General features: G+C 39.2%; 1 protein-coding gene across 7 annotated transcripts in view; it reads right to left on the reverse strand.

Moving 5' to 3' along the window:
• Positions 1 to 24,048, reverse strand: part of LOC105486875 (kinesin family member 16B) — a 310,777-nt gene that overhangs the window by 224,434 nt on the left and 62,295 nt on the right. For all 7 annotated transcript variants that reach the window (XM_011749957.3, XM_011749955.3, XM_011749956.3 and 4 more), the window contains exons 6-12: positions 23,202 to 23,311; positions 19,740 to 19,882; positions 17,798 to 17,966; positions 17,498 to 17,629; positions 16,115 to 16,290; positions 9,485 to 9,550; positions 6,164 to 6,223 (exon numbers count right to left, since the gene is read on the reverse strand). In XM_011749957.3, coding sequence (XP_011748259.2) covers positions 6,164 to 6,223; positions 9,485 to 9,550; positions 16,115 to 16,290; positions 17,498 to 17,629; positions 17,798 to 17,966; positions 19,740 to 19,882; positions 23,202 to 23,311 — 856 coding nt within the window. The remainder of the gene's footprint in view (positions 1 to 6,163; positions 6,224 to 9,484; positions 9,551 to 16,114; positions 16,291 to 17,497; positions 17,630 to 17,797; positions 17,967 to 19,739; positions 19,883 to 23,201; positions 23,312 to 24,048) is intronic.

Genomic DNA, 24,048 nt, shown 5'->3' on the forward strand with positions numbered 1-24,048 from the left:
AAAGGGACCTTATTGATTAAAAAATGAGAAGAATAACCAATGCCGGAAGGATTCAAACAGAGAGTACTCTGAGGGCTGCGAGGACCACTTTGCAGCTCTGCTCTGGACAGACACTCACAGAGCCAGCTTTACCTTCTGCTGCACCATCTGTCAAAGGGCTGCCAGCTTGGCGCTGCAGTCCAAACTGTCTGTGAGTTATTTTGAAGCACAGAGCTCAAGGAGTTATTTGGAAGCCAGATGACATACCTTGAGCATTTTTCTTTTAACTGTTCATAAAATGCTAGAACAGAGAAACCAAAATGTATGCAGGACAGATAAACCCAAAAGGACATAAAGACTGGGGTGAGGAAGGAGAACACAGGAATAGAGAAAAAAACTGGGGATTCCTCCTCTTAAAGGATCACTTCAAAAAAATCATTAGCAATAAAACACAGGGGACTTGTAAAAGCCAAGCCTAAAGCTACACAGGGCAGGGGGATTGAGTGGTCACTTTGTAAACTACTTCAAACACCAGGCAGTCAGCACAATATTGTAGCCACACAAAAGGGAAACCGATATGAAGGATCTCAAGAATCCATTGATGTCAAGGCTAGATTTATCACAACACTAACTTCCCAGTTCCAAGAAAATCACTGCAGTTAGAGATAAATTTAGCCAGGATGAAAATCACACTGAGGCAGCATCCTAACAAAGAGACCAGAAAGACCCAAGAAGAGAGCTTCGTATGTGAACAGAACAGATTCTGAAGTGCTGGCAGTGCAGTCCAGAGCCTGCATGTGGAACACACTTGGGTATCAAATGTATCAGACAAAGCCTAACCACAAAACAGAAACTGCTTCAGTATTTAAATCCAAGGGACTTTAACACCAAGAACTGGTTACTTAGCTGAAGGAACAGCTGGAAAGCCATTGGGAACAGTAAGGCCACCCACAAACTGGCAACAGCAGAGACCAGCATCACCCTAGGCAAGAGGGGCAAAGGCACGAGGGGGTATTTCCTGAGGGCAAGGCTATGTCACCTGGCAGAACTGCAACCACAATGGGCTGGTCCTCACTGCGGGAGCTGGGACCTTGGGGAAGAGGTACCTGCTGCTGGGGATGCTAGGCGAGGCTGAACAGGGAGGGCCTGGTTTCCCTCTTCCATCTCCACAGGGATCCAGGAGCCCAGAAAAGGGTGGCCCACAGGGGTCAGCCCACGAGACAGGGTAGAGCAGGAGAAGAAGAACAGGTATGAGGACAAGGAAGCCTAAGACCACTCAGCATTTCCTCAGTGTGTCTAAATCAGCACTGTCACCCCAGCACTTTGGGAGGCCAAGGCAGGAGAAATGCTTGAGCCCAGGAATTCCAGACCAGCCTGGCCAATGTGGTGAAACTCCATCTCTATAAAAAATACAAAACTTAGTCAGGCATGGTGGCACATGCCTGTAGTCCCAGCTACCTGGGAGGCTGAGGTGGGAGGATCACTTTAGCCCAGGAGGTTGAGACTGCAATGAGCCAAGATCGTACCACTGCACTCCAGCCTGGGTGACAGAGTAAAACCCTGTCTATACAAAAAAAAAAAAAAAAAAAAATCAGCACTCAAACTAGAGATCAACTGGAAGATCCCCAGGGATCTTATTAAAATGAGGATTCTGATCCAGGAGGTCTGGAGCTGGGCTTGAGGGTCTGCATTTCTAAGCAGCTCCCTGGTGATGCTAATGCTGCTGTCCATGCTATGCTCTGAACAGCAAGGATCTAACTGATCCAAATGAAGGACTGAGCTGTACTTCAGCCATATTCCCTCCGAGAATAAAAATGCACGGTCATACAAGAGTCTTTCTAGTAGGAATGAGAAAGTAAGATGAAAAACGTAGTGAAGAGCACAACTGGGGCAGGACTGCTGCCTGCACCACACTCCCTGTCACTCTGCCCACTAGGTCATCAGATTTGTATGGCTCAGGGCTGTTGCTATGGTCTGGATTACGTCACCCTAAAATTCATGTTGAAGCCTTAACCACTAGTACCTCAGAACGTGACTGTATTTGGAGATAGGGCCTTTCATTGTTAAAATTAATTAAGGGGATTAAAATGAGGTTATTAGGATGGGCCCTAATCCAATCTGACTGGTGTCCTTATAAGAAGAGGAGCTTAGGCCAGGCATGGTGGCTCACGCCTGCAACACTTTGGAGGCTGAGGCGGTTGGATCACCTGAGATCTGGAATTCGAGAACAGCCTGGTCAACATGGTGAGACTCCGTCTCTACTAAAAAGACAAATAATAGCCAGGCATGGTGGTGGATCTGTAATCCCAGCTACTTAGGAGGCTGAGGTATGAGAATCGCTTGAACCTGGGAGGCAGAGGTTGCAGTGAGCCGAGTTCACGCCATTGCACTCCAGCCTGGGCAACAAAAGCCCAACTCCATCTCAAAAATAAAAGTTTTAAAAAAACACACAAAAAAGAAGAGAAGCCTAGGATACACACAGGGAGACCAAGTTGCAGGCACATAAGAAAAGGCCATATGGAGATACAGACAAGAGAGGACCATCTGCAAGCCAAGGAGGGTAAGGAGGGGGGCCTCAGGAGAAGCCAAATGTGCCAGCACCTTGATCTTGGACTTCCAGCCTTCAGAACCGTGAGCAAATAAAAGCCTGTTGTTTAAGCCATCCAGTCTGTGGTCTTTTGTTTTGGCAGCCCTAGCAGATTAATACAAAGGGTTTTATTTTTGTTTCTTGATGCTAACCTAATCCCGTACGTTCTCACCGCATGCCTGCTCTATGAGAAGCAGAGTGCTAGGAGCTGGCTCGTGGAATGATAATGAGACAGTCCTTGGCCAGATCCTGCTCCTGTTTCTCTGTGTGTAAGAGTTGGCAGAAAGAGGAAAAAACCAATACCACCTAACTCAGAAGATGAAGAATCCTGTGGCAGAAGCAAAACCAAATACTGCAGAAGCACAAAGGAAAAGAAAATTCATAGTAACCGGGAAGTAGGGGAGAAGAGGAGTGATCGGGGGAGGGGGGCTTCGAGGTGGATTTTGCTAGAGGCACAGAAAGGGGACACATCCTGAATGATGGAGTAACACAGGCAAAGACCACAAGACACCAGGAAACCCAAAGCCCTGGTGCACACACCGACCAGCAGCAGGCCCTCTGGCAGGGCGGGGACTCCAGGGGTGGTAGGCACAGAAAGAACTGTGCTAGGACAGATGACACCAACAAGGAGATTAGTGCCTGTAGGGGCCAGGCAAAGTCTGGACTTTAGAAAATGAAAAGCAATAAAAATGAGGATGGTAGACTAAGGGGCAAGAGAGTGGAGACATAGAGTACAGTACAGAGGATAATAGAACTCTCTCTCATTACCTAATTGTCTAAGAACTGCCTTATTAAAATAAACACATGTTCTACTGTCAACTACTTTCAGAATAACTCAGAACTTTATGATGTCTTCCTCTGTTAACTTGGATATAAGGAAGAGGTTGCCATCCGCTGTGATTTCCAAGCTGGGAAGTAGGGTACGTGGCAGTTATGGATGAGTGCCATGACCCAGTGAGTCAGAAAGAGAACTGAAAACTAAGATCCAAGTTCTGAGTTCTGCAGATCAAAGCCCAAGTCTCCAGCCACGATGACCATGTTGCCACCAGCTCTGCTGCAGTCAGTGCCTGCTGTCAGAGCTCACACCCACCCAGCAGTCTTTCGCTCCCTCTCCACCTTCATTCAACAGGACCATGGATTCCACTCACCCAGGGCAAGGGAAGCCACCGACTAGGTGTAGAAAGAAGGGAACAAAGTCACTCCTTGCTTTTGAGCATCCAAGAGCTTAGGATCTGGTGATTTCCAGGGAAATTTAAGGAACTTTCAAAAGTAATTCTGACCTCAGTGGACCTTCGCCCTACCTACTGACTTCAGCCTCCTGCCCCGGCATGAGAGGAGGTTTCTACAGTCACTCCTCATGATGTATGCCAAAAACCAAACTCACGGCTCATAACTCAAACCGGGAATATGAGCACACAGCTCAGGAAACGGCCACTGAGTTGGGGCGGGTTTTATGCAGCATTACTGGAACAATGACTGACTGATATAAAACTCTAACAGCAGAAATACGGGAAAGGATCACACAAACCACACAGACACAAACCCATCAACTAACAATCAATTTCTAAAGAATGTCTTCATAAAAAACATTTGAGTAGCTCTCCTCTTCACCTTAGTCTTCAGGCACTGTCTTCCAATAAGAGTTTAAGGCAGCCCTTAAAATATCAAACATGAGCAGAAAATGACTACAGGTTTAAAGCACAAATACCAGCAGAAAAGTCTAAAACATGGGTTTATAAGGCCGAGAAAGGGAAAAACATTGAAATAGCGTTCTCCTTTCTCATAACGTTTAACACCTAGCAAGCATCACATTTTTTTCCCTTCTCCTATGAAAAGTGATAAAAAAGAAAATAATTAGACTTATTTTAAAGGATTGGAATTGGAGGAGGATTTAACTTCGGGACCCAAAATCACCTTCTGAGAAAGAGCGTAAGAAAAAGTTCAGGCTGTCATAGCTCTCCGCGTGGATACCCTTTCCAGAAAGCTTATAAAAGCCGTAGTACATTGACATGGAGGGACGCTGCAGCAGCAGCAGAGAAGACGGAGCTTCCGTCTCTTCATCTCCTGCAGCACTGCCTCCTGTGCTAATGTGCACTATGTATACTAATGACTTTTCAATAGCCAACAGTTTGATTTCTTTTTGTTCCTTAAGTAGAGCAGATTTTAGTCCTCCCTCTTTGACAAATTTCTGGAGCAACGTTACACAGTGCCATGAAAAGTCAAATGACTTGGGCTTCAGGGGCTGAGGCACCAACACCTCTTACAGGGAATGCAACTTAAACAACAACAAAGTCACATATTTGGTGAACTTACTCCACATCTGACTATTCTGAAATGTGAATGAAGTCTTTGCTCAGTTTCCTGCACAAAAATCTCTCAACAAAGGAAACATTGCAGAAGTACATCAAAATAATATGACATTATCATTGTAATCAGGAGGAGATTTTGAAAAGTCTGAATGCAGAGACCCTCACTTGTTGCAGTACAGAAGCTGGAAAGGCCATCTCTAGGACCATCACAACCTACCACCATCTAAACTTAAGCACAATCTCTGATGTCGTGAGATACAATCTTTCTGACACCTGAGCAAGCCAAGTTGCCTAAATGGTGCAAGGAGAACATTACATAATGCTGAGCCTGCGCTCTGAAACAGTTGTCAGATGCAGAACTCACCTGCAAATCCAAGGCTGGATTTACCCGGTGTAACAGTAACTAAGTGTGCCATTCTCACATGAAGGTGAGCCACGTTAGGATTTTGCCAAGACATTTGGCCAAGACTCATCTATCTGGTCTCATCAATATCAGATGGAGATTTTTGTTCTTTGGGAAAGTTTTACCTCAACAGACGTCAAAAACAAATCTCACATTCAATAGCTTCTGAATTCTTTTTTCTTGTGCACAAAGTCGGCCAGATACCACCAAAGCACAAAACTCGAATTTGTGTCTCAAACCTGGTATGGCTGACTCCCAATAGATGACAGAGGTTTTTCTACCAACTCAGCAAAAAATGAGAACAAAAAGAAACTTGTATTTTGAAGCATTATGATAAATGGAGGCTACTGCTGACATATTTTCACAGTGAGTCTTGCCAGAAACACAGGCCATCCCAGTCTAGTCCTTGAGACATACAGAAAAATATTTTGATAGGAAATTACTAGCTTTGAAATTTCTGAAATCTAGCCATGCTTTGCAAGCATATTCTATAATATTGCCACGGGAAATTTTTTTTCATTTAATATGTTGCTCTGATACTGGCTTTAACAAAAGCAGAAAAGCAAAGTGGATATATTTGAATATTAAATAGAGTTCTAATATGTGCTGAGTCAAAAATGGAAAAACCCCAACAAGTAAAGGCAAACATCTTAAATATCAATATAACCTGTACATATTAAAACACACAGCTATAATGTCTAATAGCCTTCTTTCTCACTTCTTCAAAATCAAACCAGAACTCCCATCCCATGAAAGTCACTAATTGGCTCCAGTGATCTTACCTTAACAAAGTATATAACTGCCATGTTTGGAGATTTAAAAAAAAAAAAAGTTTTACCAGTTCAATCCACCATAGTAAGACTAAAGACTTTTTTTAGTCCTTACTTTCAAAATATTTTGGGTTTCATTCCACTTATTTGTCCATTCCTTGGTCAATTCTTGAACCTGAAAAGAAAAATAAATACATGACTGGTTCATTAAAAAGTTTATAATTTTCTTCTAGCTTCTGAATTCCAGTATCTCGTGGAAAGATGTACTATAATTTTTTAAATGAGATAGCGACTTTTAAATAGCGACTTTTATCCCTGAAAGAACCATCACCAAAGATAAATCAAACAAGCTGATTTCATCCTAAAACCTACATTATGGCAAAGGAAAGAAGAGACAGAAATTTGTCAATTTGCCTAGAATTTCACAACAGCCTTTTCAATGGTGTACTCAATAAAAGCAGCTTCCTTAGATTATTAACCAAAATTCCAAGTTTAAGGATGACAGCGTCCCACTAAAGTTGTTAATATTTCATGATTATACTTTAGATCCTAAAAAATAGTGATTTATTTTTTTTTCTAATTAGATGTGATTAAATCACCTTGGATGCTGTAGTTTTCCTTTAGGAGATAATCTGCTTTTGTAGCTAATTAATAGGGCTTATAAATCTCATTCTATCTTTTTTGTTGTTGTTTTAAAAAGGTGGTTCTTTAATTGACTCTTAGTAAAAGCAAAAATCTTTTGATAAAAATCACTTCTTTCCAGTCGGCTCTAACTTAGGGAAGAAAACATGCTCAACTGTTGAACACAGCACAGCTGGAAACTGCTTCTCAAAGTTAATGGAAATGTTTTGTTAGTTTCCTAAAACTTTTTAAATGATCCTAGTGATTAATTCATTAGGAAACAACAAGTGATACTTGAGAGGCAGGAAAAATATGAATGAAAAATGTGTTCTGTGGGAAGGAAGAGACCAAGGTCTATAAGAGAGTAGCTTCAGAAAGCCTTTTCCTTTCAGCACCTTTATCATTCCTGCCACCTCCTCATTCCCAGCAGCAGACACCCTCCCATTAAAGCTACCTGGTCTCCCCAGTAAGTTTCCCTACTTAATCAGGCCAAAACGAATGCACAGAATACATCTGCTTGTACTCTCACCGCTAAGATAAAGTGATTTTCTATATGCCATTAAGTATAGTAACTGGAAAGGATATTCAAGTCAGCAAACTTAATGAAAGAAAACATCAGTTATTGACAAGTATCTGCAGTGATGGTTTATCCAAGAGGGAAACCAAAATATATCTCATTCACCTATAGTCAATCTTTCAAGGGTCCTCAATTTATCTCAAATAAGACTGTGGGAATTCTAAGTTAACTTAAAAAAAAATAATGTTGCTTCTTTTACTAGTTATTAGTGCCAAAATCTATCACCTTCTTGATGAAAAACAAAGGAAATAGGACTGGAAGAGCCTCTCGAACTCTGTGCTTTGCTTGTTTTGTTGTTGTTGTTGTCTTTGGGGTTTTTTTTGGAGATGGGGTCTCACACTGTCGCCTGGGTTGGAGTGAAGTGGCGTAATCACGGCTCACCACAGCCTCTACCTCCCAGGGTTAGAGTGATCCTTCCACTTCAGACTCCTGAGTAGCTGGGACTACAGGTGCACACCACCATGCCCAACTAATTTTTGTATTTTTTGTAAAGAGGAGGTCTCATCATGTCGCCCAGGCTGGTCTTGAGCTCTTGGGCTCAGGCGATCTTCCTGCCTCAACCTCCCAAGGTGCTGAGATTACAGGCGTGAGCCACTGCACCTGGCCTGCTTGTTTTCACTGGTTTGGTAAGACTGTCCTGATTTATCTTAAACCAGTTCTACACTCCAGTCCTTCATTTCATTACTTGAGTGATACCAACACTACAGACTCCTGATAGCAATAAAAGTCATGTGGCTCTCCTGGCTTTTTGTTTTGAAAAAGCTTTCAGAGAAGGAATATTCTTATGCTTTCTCTCCCTATGGAAGGGGAAAAGACTGGTGTATTGAATTTACTAATTTATACTCATCGGTTAACAGACTGCCACTGGCAATTTATGTGAGAACACAAAGCACCCAACAGTAAATGATTCTGCATTTCACCAACAGATAGGTTTCTCATTGAAGAAATGTGAGCAAATCAATCCTGTTTGAATTCAAACAATTTTAGCTTAGAAAAAGTAAGTATGCCTTGGATTTATTTTACTGTTGTATTTAAATGAAATAATATCCATTTAAAACATTAATTTAAAAATGCAAACATATGCTACTACTTCTAACAGTGGGATCAGGTGATGAGATTTATAACCAAGCAAATTGCAAACAATTAAAATGGGTCAGCAAAAAACTAGACGATAATTTAGAAAATGTTAGGAACAAGATAGGCAGTCATTTCTGTCACAGCATGTATAATACATCCAAATTAATATGTTTATTGGTTTTCATTAACTTATTTGGTATTCACGAAAACTATTGTTAAGAAACAATTTAAGACTATATCCAGATATAGTTTAAATCATAGCACTCAAAATTAGAATTTGAAGCATTAATACATAAAATTTCATTTAAAAATAGGGATTACAAAATTAATGTTTTACTAATGCTATTATCAGGATATTAATCAGCATAATTATCCTAAACATGTCAACAAGTTCCTAACTACACTCCAATTTTTATCTTCCATATTGTGTATTCTTGAAAAAGCTTTTACCAACAGAATCCAATTTTCTTTTTCAATCTGTTTTAGCCATTCAGCACCATGAAGAAAATCGACTCCAAAAATTGTTCTAATGTCTGTTTCTCTTTTCAGAGAAGTTTAAAAAAAAACAAAAAAAAGCATAGAACCAGGTCAGTCATAAAACTGGCTTTTCAAAGGCATGGGCACACACACTGGCTTTAGCCCATAACAGCTCCAGATCTCTTCTCTCTTTGGTTACTCACTGCCAGTCTCTCCCATCTCAAACCTCATCTAGCTTCACAGAAACTAAGCACCTAACTAGAGTAATCAGAGATTCCTCAAGCCCCACTCTTCCCACTGGAAACAACAAAAAGCTAAAGGATGGTCGTTGTTGAGCCCAAGGGGAAGACTACTGTTTCATAAATGTTGAACACAGACTCCCTCAAACAGGGACTCCAGTCAACTCTGATGACCCAAGCAGCCTCACTGCTTTGAAGGATCTGCATGTCCATTTAACTAAACATCATGTGCCAGACAAATCCCATTTATTAAACCACAGAGAATGGGCTGCAATACATACAATGTCAGCTATCGTGCTTCTTTAAAAATGATCACCAACGAGGGAGGGAGGCTAAGTGCAATAAAGAAAAAGAAGGCATCTCAAACGGCAAGTCCTAAAAAAGCATGCACTTAAAATTATAGTAAAAGTTATGATTTAAAAATATAAGTCAAAGTATCACTTACTCTTGCTTCATTCTGCTGAAGTTTTTCCTCCATACTTAAAGCTGTGGGGGAGTCTAAAAGGGCAATCTACAATATAAACCAAAAAGAAATCAGCAATTAATAAACAGCAATAATCTAGGTTTTTCCCTGAATATAGAAAATTATCCAAAATTTCACAGAAACTATTAAGAGTAAAAAGTAACGTCCTACACCCTGCCAAAAAGTGTTGAATATCACCAAGTCTTTACTCCATGGGATACATCTCTCATAATATTCAAAACCATGACATCCCAGTAAACCTACATTTGCAATACAAATCAGCAAAGCGAAAGATGTAACATACTGACATTTTACCAAAATCAAACACAACCTAAATCCCTAGATCTTAAGGATTCGCCTTTTTTAATATGTACAGAGTACAACATTCAAAAGGGACGATGCCTAGGTCTTGCTCAACCACAGGCTTCTGAGATTTGTCCTTGCTGATATATGAAAATGAGATGCATTTATTTTCACTGCTGATGGTATACCCCATATGGCATGGCTACACGACAATCTCTGTATCCACTTCCTTATCCCTGTCGAAGAAGTGTAAAGATTGATATGAGAATGATAAATACCAAAATCAGTTTAAAACAGAGCAGGATAAGCAGACAGAGACATGAGAGGGAAACGGAATCAGGCTGGGGCTTAAACTGCACTCGTAACATGTAAGTCCCCTGACCTCAGTGGCAGGGACACTGTGCTTCCTATTCTGCCTCCTTTTCTCATGGTCTAAGATATCCCTTGGAAGAAAAAAGAAAGAGAGTATCCCTCCTACCCTATCTGCAGGCAATCACTTTTTCCCAATTTGGTTGTGTAAACTTACAGTTACTCTAGTCATATGCAAGCATGTTTTTGTTGTGTTTTTAAATATAAGTGGCATAAAAACACTATTCTGGATATTGCCTTTTTAACTCACCAATATATCTTAGAGAAAATTCAGTAAAAATAAAAAACTGCTTCACTCTTTTTAACAATTCCAATTTCGTTATACAATATTCCATTGTATAGATTTTTATGATTCATGTTAGTGCTCTCCCATTAACATAAATGTGGTTTTCTTAATCTTTCAGGAGAACTATCCTTATGCCCACTGCCTACAGTATGTATGAATAAACAGAATAGAATCTATCAATAGAATAAATTCCTAGAAGAAGAATTTGTGAGTCATCTATATGGGTAGTTTTTATTTTTTACAATTGGCAAGTTGTCCTCCCCAGAGACTGTAGCATTTTTTTTAATGACTATTTACTTTTCAATTTCTCATAAAACAAAAATACCCACAAGGCGGTCTTCTTCGGCACCATTAAATGTTCAAACTATGAAGACTACCATGGGCCACACCTGGCATGTGTGTACTGAATGAAAGCAGAGCTGGCCAGAAGGGAGCACAGGCGTTCATCTTGGTGGGCAAGGTCCTCGTGACAGTCTATGCAGTAGTCCTCAGAGATGTCCCAGAGCTATTGTCTTTGGCCTTCCTGAGTAACCATTCACATGTGAGGGGTCGAGATTCACATGGGCATCGGCGGGATCCACCCTGGTTAGAAGCCCATGCCCACAGAACCCAGCATCTCTTTCAACAATACCACAGGCACATCCTCCAGGGGCCCCACAAGGGACACACCCTGTTACAAGAGTCACTGCCCTCCAGGAAACCCAGAGCTGTGGCTTCTCAGCTGATATTAACAGTATATATGTAATTCATCCTAATCCAGATGTAATTCACCAGGTAGGCATCATTTTCGTCATTAGGGATGTTGCCTAATTAGACAGGTGTCACCCCACTTTTATCTGGTTTGCATAGAATGAAGCCAGAAAGTTAACCCAAGGTCAAATCCATCCTCAGTGAAGAAAAGGGAGCTTTGTTAGCACGTTACTACAATGCATCATTGCATCTAACGTGTTGTCTTGCACACAGATGGTACTTAATAAATATTTTTCACTGAAGACATGAAAGCGGCAGATGTTAGTATTACTGCATTGTTTATATATGGTTGACAATTTTCAAAACAATTAGAAAGTCCTTTATAACGTGGGTAATTTTACAGAATCCATTGTTGAGACTTTTATTGATAATCAAAGCTGAAACATTTCTGCCACATCATCAAGTCAGTAGATAATCAGTGACTGAACAGAAGTACAAAGACTCATGACCAGCACCCCTTAAGAAACATTATTTTTAAGCACATGTAAAGAACCACCTTCCTAAAGCCTTTTAAAAGAAATCATTGGTAAAAGTACCATTTTCAATTAAATTATTATTTACAAGGTGTATCTTTAGAAGAAAAATGTTTCTAATCAAATAATACTCAGATTAAGTTCGTATGCTGTTAAATCAAAAGTAACACTATCTCAAACACACTATTACACAAGTGGAGTAATAGCATTTCTACCAACAATGTATACAGGCAGCCCTTGCCTCACACCCTCGTCAATACACTGTATAGTCAATTTTGTTCTTTGCCCAACAGGTGAAAAGGACATCCTGCTTTTAAAGAACTTTGAGGTATCATTTACACACAGCCAAATACATAAATCTAAGGTCCACTGGTTGATGTACCCATGAACATGTATATATATACTCATTTCACTATTCTTAAAATCTGTATTTATTGTATTTCAATGACGTTGAACATACTTTCATATGTACAGAAAATATTTGAAACTCTTTATTTCTATGGATTGTGTTCACATCCTTTGCTCCCTTTCCTGCTGTGTTGTGATGTTGCCTTATGTTTTCATAGAACTCCTTTTCCTAACAAAGAAGGTAGTCTTCTGTTGCATGAACAGCAATCTTTTCCCTGGTCTGTATTGATTAGAGCAAATTTTCATTATGTTATGTAAATATGCTATGTTCTTACTTTTGTCTATGTGAGCTTTCACAGAATGAGAAGGAAGAGTTAAAGTTTTCTGCGACAAATGTGCGTGGCTCTGTCTCCTGCTATTTCCAACAGTTGTGCTGTTTCTTTCGCTTATGAAAGTTGGCATCATGTCTGATTTAGTTGTGAGCTCACCCTTTGCCATGATAAAGTGCTCTTTTTTAAGCTCACACAATGCTGTTTCTGCACCACTTTCTTTCCTCTTGAATTCACTGGTAGCCCTTTGTCCATTCTTACAAACACCATATAATTTTTACTTTGTGACGGTATCTGAGATGTGTCTTCTTTAAAGTTTACACATAATGATACTTTTATTATTTAAAATTTATCTCTAACCTCAGCTACAAAAGTGAGTAATTCATTCTACTTTCATCTTCCCTTTCCCATCATCCTCTTTGCTTCCCACCTTTGGTTGTGTTTTTCATTTCTATACTGTTTGATTTACTTGTTGTCTCCAGATACATTCAAGAGAGATGAGGGAGTCAAGAGACATTTTCTCTCTGCCAAATTAAATGTAGAAATATCTGAAAATATGTTTAAATATAATAAAAGAGAACACTTAAAAAAAAAAGATATTCAAATACTCAACTTTATCAATAGCCTGAGAAGTACAAAGTAAAATTATTCTACGATTCTGGTATATATCCATTAGGATGGTTACAATGAAAACTGGACAATACCAAGTGTTGCAATACTAAGAACTGAACCAGCACTTTTATACACTGATGGTGGTCTATTAACTGGCACATCTACTTTTAGAAAATTGCTTGGCAATATCTACTAAAACTGAACATATATACTTCTTCTGACTCACCAATGCCACTTGTAGACATAAATCTAACAGAAATGTATCTATATGTTCACTAAAAACACCTAGAGGAAAGTCTACAAAGCACTAACAGCCCGAAATAGGAAACCCCCCAAATGCCCATCTAAAGTACAATGGACAAATGAGCTGGAATATATTTGCATGATGGAAGACAACTTAGCAGAGAGAATAAATGGATCCACTACTACAAGCAACAACATGGGTGACTCTTACAAACATAATGTTGACTGAAAGAAGTGAGATCAAAAGAGTGAATATTTTTCATGATTTCATTTATATAGAGAACAAAAACAGGCAAAAATAAAAACTAACAAAGCCTGTAGAGGTCAGGAGCGTGGCTACCCTTGAGAGAAAGGGGAGTAGTTCCTGAAAAGAAGGATTAAGGGGGGCTTCAAGGATACTGGTACTGTACTCTGTCTCTTAAGGTAGAAGCAGGTTAGATGGGTGAATTTAGCTTATGAAAACTCAGTGAACTACACACATATAACGTGCAATTTTTGGGAATAATACTTCAATAAAGGATATATGTAGATATATATATCTACATATCTAGATCTACATAGTAGAAGAATCAAACACATGTCAAAACCTTTTGCTTTACTAAAATGGTGCTTTAAAAACTCTGATGCACACGACTTTTTGCAATGGCAAAGACAGAAAATTATTAAAAGCAGAAGTTGATTTTTATTTAGCTGTGCTTAAAAAAATAAGCCTAGAAATAGAACTCAGATTTGAATAACATTCTCAATGAACCACAGCAGTACCTGGGATAGAATAGTCTAGTAATAGAGCAATACTCCCAGAAAAATGTATACAGAGATGTTTAATGGACATTTAAGAACACCTGCTGTTTTTATTAAGCTTCATAAATTTAATTAATTTAGGATAAGCCTATATTGTCTCAAAACAATTTATAGCTTCATAGCATGATAAATTATTTTAAATTGGATTCACATTTTTCTTGTAATATATTGTATATTAAAAATTTTATTTGCAATGTGTTCTGAAATAGACTTAACTGCCTTTTATATCCTCACCCCCAAAATTACAGCAACAAAAATACTCCCTTAAATACAGCAGTGGTAATAGGTCATAAAAGGAAAAGGAAAAAAGACTACAAAATATAAGGTAACTATATGACATACCAGTATCTCTGAAGGCATTTTTTACAGAGAAAATGTAAAGTTTTAATAAATTAAAGGTTTTTGATCTATATAAGGTTTCTTCCAATGATTTCCTCAGTTTAGTTTAAAAAACTTAATATTTTTTCCCTTCATTCTTTTAACCTAACAAAAGGTTAAGCACAAGAAACTGCACCTAGAATTTTCCAAATACTTTCCTTCACATATAGTAATTTGAGTGATCCAATCAAATCATCATTAAATTCTTACTTTATATAAACAATGTTTTAAAAACATTGAAAAAGATTCCAGGCCGGACATGGTGGCTCACACCTGTAATCCCAGCACTTTGGGAGGCCAAGGTGGGCAGATCACTTGAGGTCGGGAGTTCCAGACCAGACTGGCCCACATGGTGAAACCCCGTCTCTACCAAAAATACAAAAAAATTAGCCAGGCATGGTGGCAGGCACCTCCCAGTTACTCGGGAGGCTGAGGCATGAGAATTACTTGAACCTGGGAGGTGGAGGTTGCAGTGAGCTGTGATTGCATCACTGTACTCTAGCCCGGGCAACAGAGTGAGACTCCAACTCGAAAGGTAAAGAAAAGAAAAAGATTCTAATAACAAGGTGTATAAACAAAAATGACTATTGTGGTTCATGTTATAAGGGCCTCATCACATGGAGCTGGACTCTTCATTCTGACAACTTCTTTCACACAAGGGAGGCTCCACACCATAGAGTAAAATGCATATGGAGATATTTTTAAGCACAATGAACAATTCCTATTCAACTGCTGTCCACCATCTTGTGGGAAAGAACTGCCAGGTACATTTCAGGACACAGGAAATTCAGTGAGGTTTTCATCCCATCAGTATTTTCAAAACATTTATGGGATGCCAAGAGCTTCAAGTGCCACATAATCCCATGTGGAAAGCACTGCTCCAAGAGCGACCACTTTGCACTCAAGAAAAGCATTTCTTTTCACGATATACTTAAGACATCCATTCATGAGTTAAGGAAGCAGGACAACTCCAGTCTAACGTCAACATTTCAACATTTAAAAAAGTTATCCATCATTTTCTTTCAAGGGTTGCCTTTCTTCACGGCAATAGCTAAGCCTACCAGAACTTTACTTCCACCATTCATCACAGAATGTAACTCTGTACATACACCGTGCAGACTATCAGGACGCTTACTGAGAAAATCACAAGACAAGGAATCTTTACTAGAATCCCAACAGATCCTAAAATCAGACTATTTCAACAATCAAGCGAGGGCCCAGGGACAGCATTTCAGCCAGGTCACAGGTGTAATACACGTGTCACTGCTAGGCCACCAGAACCACCTCTCTAATAGGTGATATGACACAGGCATTCAGAAAGGTGTTCAAACAAGTCTTTTACTCTGTTAAAACACATTTTAAAGTCATAAAATGCATGGGTGAAATTTTAAATACTACTCTAAGCATATCAATTTCTTTCCACTTCAAGAGATTATGCCATTAATCCTATTGCATACTACATTTCCATCCATAATTGACAACTATTAGATAGTTAATCATTTCATATTTAGTGGATAAAATCTTACACACTGGGCCCATAATGAATGCAAAGGCCAACAAGAGGTTGATGTAAACGAGGGACTGGCTAACTCATTCAAAGCTTTACTTAGCACTTATTTACTCAAATCAATAGCATGAGTGAGAAAATTGTCTCATTAAGATCTAGAAATAGATGCCATTACTCAAAGAAAATTATCCATAAATCTCAGAAAAACCCAACCTGATTCCCTTGAGCAAGCAGCGTTTTCAGTCTGGCTATTTCAGCTCGCAGCTCACGGATAAGTTTGACGTTGGCATCCTCATTAATGGTAGGCTTGTTGATGATGTTTTTGGCTCTATTTGCATAGCGAAGAGTACTTAGGGTTTCTCCATAATTGACATCAGCAGGTGAAATGGCTGTGAAGAATGTATTCAAAAAATAATTTACCCAGCACTCCATATTTCATTTAGCACAAAGTTGGTTTGTAATTTAAAAGTCAGATTAACCCCAGGTCATTGGACAGACTAAATATTCATTGCCACAGTAATGAATATGAAAAATTATCTAACATTTCTAGGAAAGAGTGTTCACAATACAAAATAAAGTATCATTTTGCTCTTCTCAAATCTAGAATCAACCACCTAACCAAGTCTAAAACGAGATATGAGACATTCCCCTATAGTTAGGTATTTTCCCTGCTGAAAATGTAAGAAGGTGGTTTAAAGACTATTTGTCATCTCAACATTAAGTAGGAATTCAAATACTTTTAAAAGTTCTGGCAAAGTCTACCATCTGGGAAAAAAAAAAAAAAAAAACAGAATATGATGTTTTGAAAAGGGTCACAAATCAATCCATTCTCTTCTTAAAGCTTGGTTAATCTTACCCACCTCCACCACCACCACTCAACTTTAAGGCTGAGGTGACAATACAAATGCATGTGGGTGTACAATCCAGGGTAAATCCCGTGGCTCCACAGTTAGCACATGGCATGAGGCATGGGAAGGGCATGAAGAGAGGGGAAGGGAAGAGGAAAGAGAGGAAGAGGGGAAGGGAAGAGGAAAGAGAGGAAGAGGGAAGGGAAAGTAGAGTCAGAAAGGAAACAAGTCCTGACTTCTCCCAAGCAATTATCTCCCCTTTCTACATTTGTTCTCTATTCTGCTTCTTTCAGCTATTGGCTGAAATATAGACATAAAGCATATTACTGTTATCACTACTTGTTTTGTGCATTGGGCTTTTTTTCCCCTCCCAATTCTTACTTTGAAATTCCACATTTACTGCCTTAAATAAAAAAACAAAGTTGGGTTATTTTTACTTTCTGTTCCTATGATTTTTCTCCTATGAGTTAAGTTTCTACCTTATACTTTAAGCAAAGAAAAGCTGAAAAGTCTTCCTGCATGTTATCACAGCTTCCAAAATATGGCAAGGTGATATAACAGCTAATGATGATACTATAGACTGAGTCATAGCAGGATCACAGAAGGTGATTTTCTTCAAGATAGAAAAACCATTACTTTTTTAAGATGTAAAAGGTGCTATTTCCTAATAAGACACTTTAAAGTTAAATATTTACAGTTAATTCACAGAAAATATTGTATGCTCAGAAAAGTAACTTAAAACGCTTACTGGCAATCATGATAGTTTTAGAGTTTCCTCCAAGGCTATCTTTTAACAACCAAGTCAACACAGAATCCCTGTAAGGCACAAAAACTGGCTTCTTCTTTGCAAGAGTGTTGGTGGCATCCTGAGATAAATCGGCTATGAAAAGGAAGAAAAAAAGGGGAAAAAGGACAATTAGTGAAATTTTTTTTCCTCTACTTTTGCTTCATAAAACCTTGAAGATATTACCTCAGTTTGCAACACAAATGTTACACATGAGGAAAAAGAGGAGGAAAAAGAGGAGGCGGGAGCCAGGCGTAAGCATACCTAAGGCAGAAATGACGTTCCCCAGAGTCACGAGGGACTTGTTAATATTTCCCCCTTCCTTTAGCCTAACCCCGGTGGCTCCAGTGGCATCTGCACGCTCACTTCCGGCAAGATCAACCAAGTGGATCTTACTGACGGTTTCACATGGCATTTCAGAATCAAATTTAGCCTGTAGTAAAATAAAAAAGTAAAATTGAAGAGGTGCAAAGGGCCCTGATGTTGCTGATGATACAAATTCTAATTATTTTCCACTCCTCACTGAGATCTCTCAGGGCAACTATCTTTCAGTTTTGTTGTTTTATTGACCTTCATACTGATTATAGAAACTTCTCACATTTAATCCAGTGCAAAAGAAGTTACTGTATATGATTCTTAAACTTTCTGAAGAATCTTTCCATTCTCAACAAAGCCCTGCTGAATCAGGCTGTGGAAAGAACAGAAAATTAGGCACTGAGTGGCACTCAGCAGAGAAATGTAAGTAAACAAACAATAACTTTTATTCTCATCTAGAATCCCAGCCTTCCAAGAACAAAAGCTTTCCAAAATATGATCAACATAGACAAGTACAGAAAAGAACATTCAACCATTATCGGATGTTAAAACATCTTGTTGCACAGATTATTTTTTCAATGTCAAATCTTAAATACTATATTCCTTGCTTCTGAATTCTACCAAAATTTTATGTTCACAAAGACTTCTGATCTATGTGTTACATTTTGAACCAAAATGCCCACCAAATTACCATATTTTTATAGAAATATAAACCTATTAGAAATGAGAGATGGTGGCCAGGCCCAGCAGCTTATACCTGTGATCCCAGCACTTTGGGAGGCCAAGGTGGGAGGATCGCTTGAGCCTTGGAGTTCAAGACCAGCCTCGGCAACATAGTGAGACATCATCTCTAGAAAAAACTTAAAAAAAAAAATTAGCTGGGCGTGATGTTGTGCACCTGTAGTCCCAGCTCCCTGGAAAGCTGAGGTGGGAGATCGTTTGAGCCCAGAAGGTTGAGACTGCAGTGAGCCATGATCACAACACTGCACTCTAGCCTGGGCAACAGAGTGAAATCACGTGTCAAAATAAAAAATAAAAAAAATTAAAGATGGTCATATGCTAATCAGGCACTAACCAGAAAGCAGGAGAAAAACCAATCAACTTGAGTAAATCAAAAGGAAAGGTCTAACAGAAGATTAAGATATGGAGAATTTAAGGCAAGTTGTTCTGACTGGCCTTAGACAATTCATTTTCTTGCTCTTTGATCTCCCTCATTAATAAAATGCTGCCTCTTTGTATCTGATGTGTCCAACTGTTAACGCAGATGAGGACATCCCCAAGTTCCTAGCATACACTTAGACCCTGACAGGACACTTCATTTTTGCATTCATCTATTCTACTGGCCTCAGTGTTAAAATATTTACCCTCAATAATTTCCACAGATGTTCAAGATGCTCTCAACCTCTTGATCATAATGAATTCTTACATTAGTACTTATAAATATTCGCTGCCCTTTAATATCACTCTAATAATCATAATCAACACGGCAAGGTGAGTGCCATGGAGCGGTAATGGGTAATGCACTGCACTGAGCTACTCACCTTGGCTTCCAGCTGGTCTGACTCACAATCCATTATATCCCACAGAGTTTGCAACAATGAAAACTTTTGCTTAATTAAGCACAGAGCAAGTTGTTTTATGTCTAGAACAGGGTGGAAGCCTGCTAAGTATTTCTTAAGGGTACACATCAGGATATTTCAAATTACTGTGATTGTAACCACAGAGAAACTCAGCACACAGCACATGTTCAACTCTAATTAACAAGAAAATGACAGTCAGTCACCTTTACCTGCTGCTGCTCCTGGTTCAACAATGATCAGTCCTCAGCTGGTGCTAATCAGCAAGTAAAGACCTCAGGGATGGAGCCAGCCGGGCCTGCAGCTGCCCTTACCTGAGTGAACTTGATGGTGAAGATGGCATGAGACCTGCTGCTGACGTCGTTCATCCCAGTCGCTGCGGTGGTCCGGTTGATATTACCCGCATCCATAAGTTCTTCTACGTCAGCATAATTCTGTACTAAATGTTTGGATAAATCTGAAAAAAAAAAAAAATGGAAGGGGTGAAGAAATCCCCCTTATAGAAAATGGAATACAAAATTGCCCTCTATGAAATAATACACAACTCCAAAATCTGCTGACCTGTCTGAAGACCTCACTTGTCTCTCTAGGGCGGTGGTATGTAACACAGACCTGGGAGCTGGGTGGCTGGGGTCGAATCCCAGCTCTGCTGCTTACTAGCTGTGGCCTTACATAGTTATAGACAAGCTGGTCACCTCACTGTGCCTCAGTTACCTCACGTGATCATGTGTACCTACCACATAAGGCCACGGTCCCCAACTTTTTCGGCACCTGAGATCAGTTTCATGGAAGGTCATTTTTCCACAGATGAGGGGTAGGGGGAACAGATTCAGGATGAACTTGTTCCACACCTCAGATCCTAAGGCATTAGTTATATTCTCATTAGGAGCATGCCACCTAGATCTGTCATACGTGCAGTTCAGAATAGAGTTCGTGCTCCTATGAGAATCTAATGCTGCCACTGATCTGACAGGAGGCAGAACTCAGGTAGCAATGCTCGCTCCCTGGCTGTTCACCTCCTACTGTGCAGCCCACTTCCTAATAGGATATGGATCAGTACCAGTCTGCAGCCCAGGAGTTAGGGGCCTCTGACATAAGGTATTTAAGATAAAGGTTAGCTATTATATTATCATCAACCTCATTAACATTAGTCATAGCACATAGAAGAAAAATGAAAAAGCACTGCCTCCATGCAAAACCCAATGGCATTTTTTAAATCGTTTAAAAACATTGTTTCATTAACTTTTCTGGAACATTCATATGGTTCTAAAGTCAAAGGCTACACACTTACACTGTGTAAAGGGTCCCTGTCCCTATGCTATAGCTCCCCACTTCCCCTTCTGTCAGGGAACCAAACGTTACATACCCTTCTAGAAATAACCTATACATATACAAGCAATCATATTTATCTAGAACTATCTTTCCCCCTTACATACAAATGGTAGCATACCATAAGCATTAGTTTGCACCCTGCTTTTAAATGGAATAATACATTAAAGAACATTCTATATCAGTTAAGGTGTTTCCTCATTCATTTTTATGGCTGCAGGGGATTGAATCATATGCATGTACCATGACCAATTTAACCATGGAGACTACAGAAGTTGTTCATATTTTGTTTCCAATTATAAGTAATGCTGCTACAAATAGTCTTGCACATAAGTCTTTTCAAATGCCTGTCAATGTTTATACAGAATAAATTCTTAAAGGTGGAATTTCTAGACAATTAAAATTTTGATAACAATTGCAAAATTGTTCTCCATATAGGGCAATTTACACCCAGCAGTAGCAAGGTATAAGAGTGCTTGTCTCCCAGCACCCTCCACAATACTGTCTTATCAGGATTATTTACATCTGCCAAAGATGGGTGACAAATGTTACCTCCAAGTATTTTTATTTTGTTTTTCTCTTAGTATGAGTGAGGCTAAGCATTCCTTCCTGCATTTAAAAATCATCTGTATTTCCATTTCTATGAACAGCCTAGTCATACATATTCTTTGTTCATTTTTCTACTTGGTTGTTGAATCTATCCTTACTGATTTATAGGAGTTCTTTATATAGTAGAAAAATAAGTCCTTTGTCTAAAACTTGAATTCAAAATATTTTTCCTATTTTGTAATTAAGCTTTTTACTTTGCTTACAGTGTTTCTGTCAAGCATGATGTTTTATTTTGCTATTCTTTGTTTAACCATTTCTAATTTAACATTGTTTATTTTACGGTTTCTGAGTTTTAAGTTAGGTTTTTAAAAGTCTTCTTTCCTCCAGGTTTCTGGAAAAAACAATTAACTCACGGATTTTTATAGTTATTTTATTATTTAATATTTTTACACTTAAATCTTCGGTCTAGTTACCATTTATCCTGGTGTAAAACTGAGTTGTGGTACCAATTTACTTTTTTCTCCTCCTAGACAGCTTAATAATCCCTCCAATAATTTCCCTAAGGTTTGAATAGCACATTGATTATAAACTAAATTCTCCTAAGTATCTAGGTCAGATTCTGGATGTTTGCCCTGTTTTGTTATTCTGTCTCTTCATCCATCAGTTTTATATGTTTTAACATGTGATAAGACACTTGTCAGAAAACATGAAGGCATGAGTTAGGCTAAAAACTCTTAACAGTAATAGCTATACCACATGCCCATAGAACAACTGCATACTGGCACACCTTGCTTTGCTTTGGGCATACAAGGCAAAAGTTTAAGTGGAAATTTATTAAAATACAGATGGGCCGGGCATGGTGGCTCATGCCTGTAATCCCAGTACTTTGGGAGGCCAAGGCGGGTGGATCACGAGGTCAGGAGTTCAAGACCAGCCTGGCCAAGATGGTGAAACACTGTCTCTACCAAAAATACAAAAATTAGCCAGCTACAGTGGCAGACGCCTGTAATCCCAGCTACTCAGGAGGCTGAGGCAGAGAAGTGCTTGAACTCAGGGGGCGGAGCTTGTAGTGAGCCGAGATCACACCACTGCACTCCAGCCTGGGCGACAGAGTGAGACTTCGTCCCAAAAGAAAAAAAAAAAAAAAAGAATACAGATGGGGTCCTGTTGTATCTCCCAGTAAAAGAAGGCAACCAAAACCAGGAAGAACTTTAAACCTGTGCCCAGTTCTGTCCTGCATCCACAGAGACACAAATGAAGAACATGAAAGCATGTCTCTACGTGTGATTCCTGCAGGCCAGCCATTCTAAGTTGCCTTATACAGAGGAGGTAAGATCAGCTTCATTAAGAGGACAGTTTTAAATCCAGCCGATTCTTAAATAATTAGCAAAGGCCAATTCTGTACTCATCATTGCTTGTGTTATTCCTCACAACTGACTGTGCCACGACTAGCGTATCACAACATAGATGCCGAAACCCACAGAGGAAATCCTCCAAACACACTTCCTAAGAGGCAAGAGGTTCAGAATATCTTTATTGTCATATATCACCATTAGGGTCAGTAAAGATACACTGCAAAAATGCAGTGCCATTTAGAGAGACAGATTGCAGGTTTGCTTAGCTTACCTTACATTTGGAAAAGAAAATTCCAGAGATTTCTTAAAAACAGAGGAAATCTATTGGTAAGCCTTATAAAATCAGCAAATGGCCAGTGAAGTAGAAATTCACTAACTGAACATCATGTAGTGACAGTTCACGTCATTCTTACTCTAACAAAATTCCAAAATTAAAATTAAATAAATTTTTAAAAGCTCACCATTATGCTGCATTTTTTCTTTGAAAGTGTTATTTTTACATAGATCGCAAAACGAATATGGCTGTGAAATATCTACTCTTACCCTCAACATAAGGGCCTTCTTTGGGATGCTCACGGACTCTCAAATTGAAGGTTTTAGATGACTTCCGCCGAAGTAGATCTCTCACACGTTCGTTATAAATTTCTAAGTAACTAAAAATTTTAAATAAAATTGAATTCAGAAAAATGATTTCAGACATTAACATCAGTAACAACACATAACAGCAGCAACCTGCTAACATAAATGGCAACAGCAGCAGTTACTATTTACAAGTGGTGACTATGTATCAGGTACGATGAGTCCTCACTTAAGGTCATTGACAGGTTCTTGGAAAGTGCAACTTTAAGGGAAAGGACATACAGTGGGTCCTCAAATAACACTGCTTCCTTCAACATCGTGTTGCTATAATGTTGATAAGAAAAAGAACTGCTTTCATTAAATGTTGTTTCACTTAAAGTCAAGATTTCTAAGAATGTATCAAGAAATGACATTAGGTCAGGGGTGGTGGCTCACGCCTGTAATCCTAACAGTTTGGGAGGCCGAGGCAGATAGATCACCTGAGGTCAGAAGTTCGAGACCAGCCTGACCAACATGGTGAAACCCCATCCCTACTAAAAATACAAAAATTAGCCAGGCGTGGTAATAGATGCCTGTAATCCCAGCTACTTGGGAGGCTGAGGCAGGAGAATCACTTGAACCTGGGAGGTGGAGGTTGCAATGAGCCAAGAGCATGCCACTGTACTCCAGCCTGGGCGACAGAGTGAGACTCCATCTCAAAAAAAAAAAAAGGAAGTGACGTTAAGTAAGGACTTACTGTACCATGCTAAGCACTAGACATGGATTATTTCATTGAATTCCTACAATACACAGAGATAAGTACCACTACTAT

The sequence above is a fragment of the Macaca nemestrina genome, chromosome 15, assembly GCF_043159975.1.
Source record: "Macaca nemestrina isolate mMacNem1 chromosome 15, mMacNem.hap1, whole genome shotgun sequence".
Lineage (NCBI taxonomy): Eukaryota > Metazoa > Chordata > Mammalia > Primates > Cercopithecidae > Macaca > Macaca nemestrina.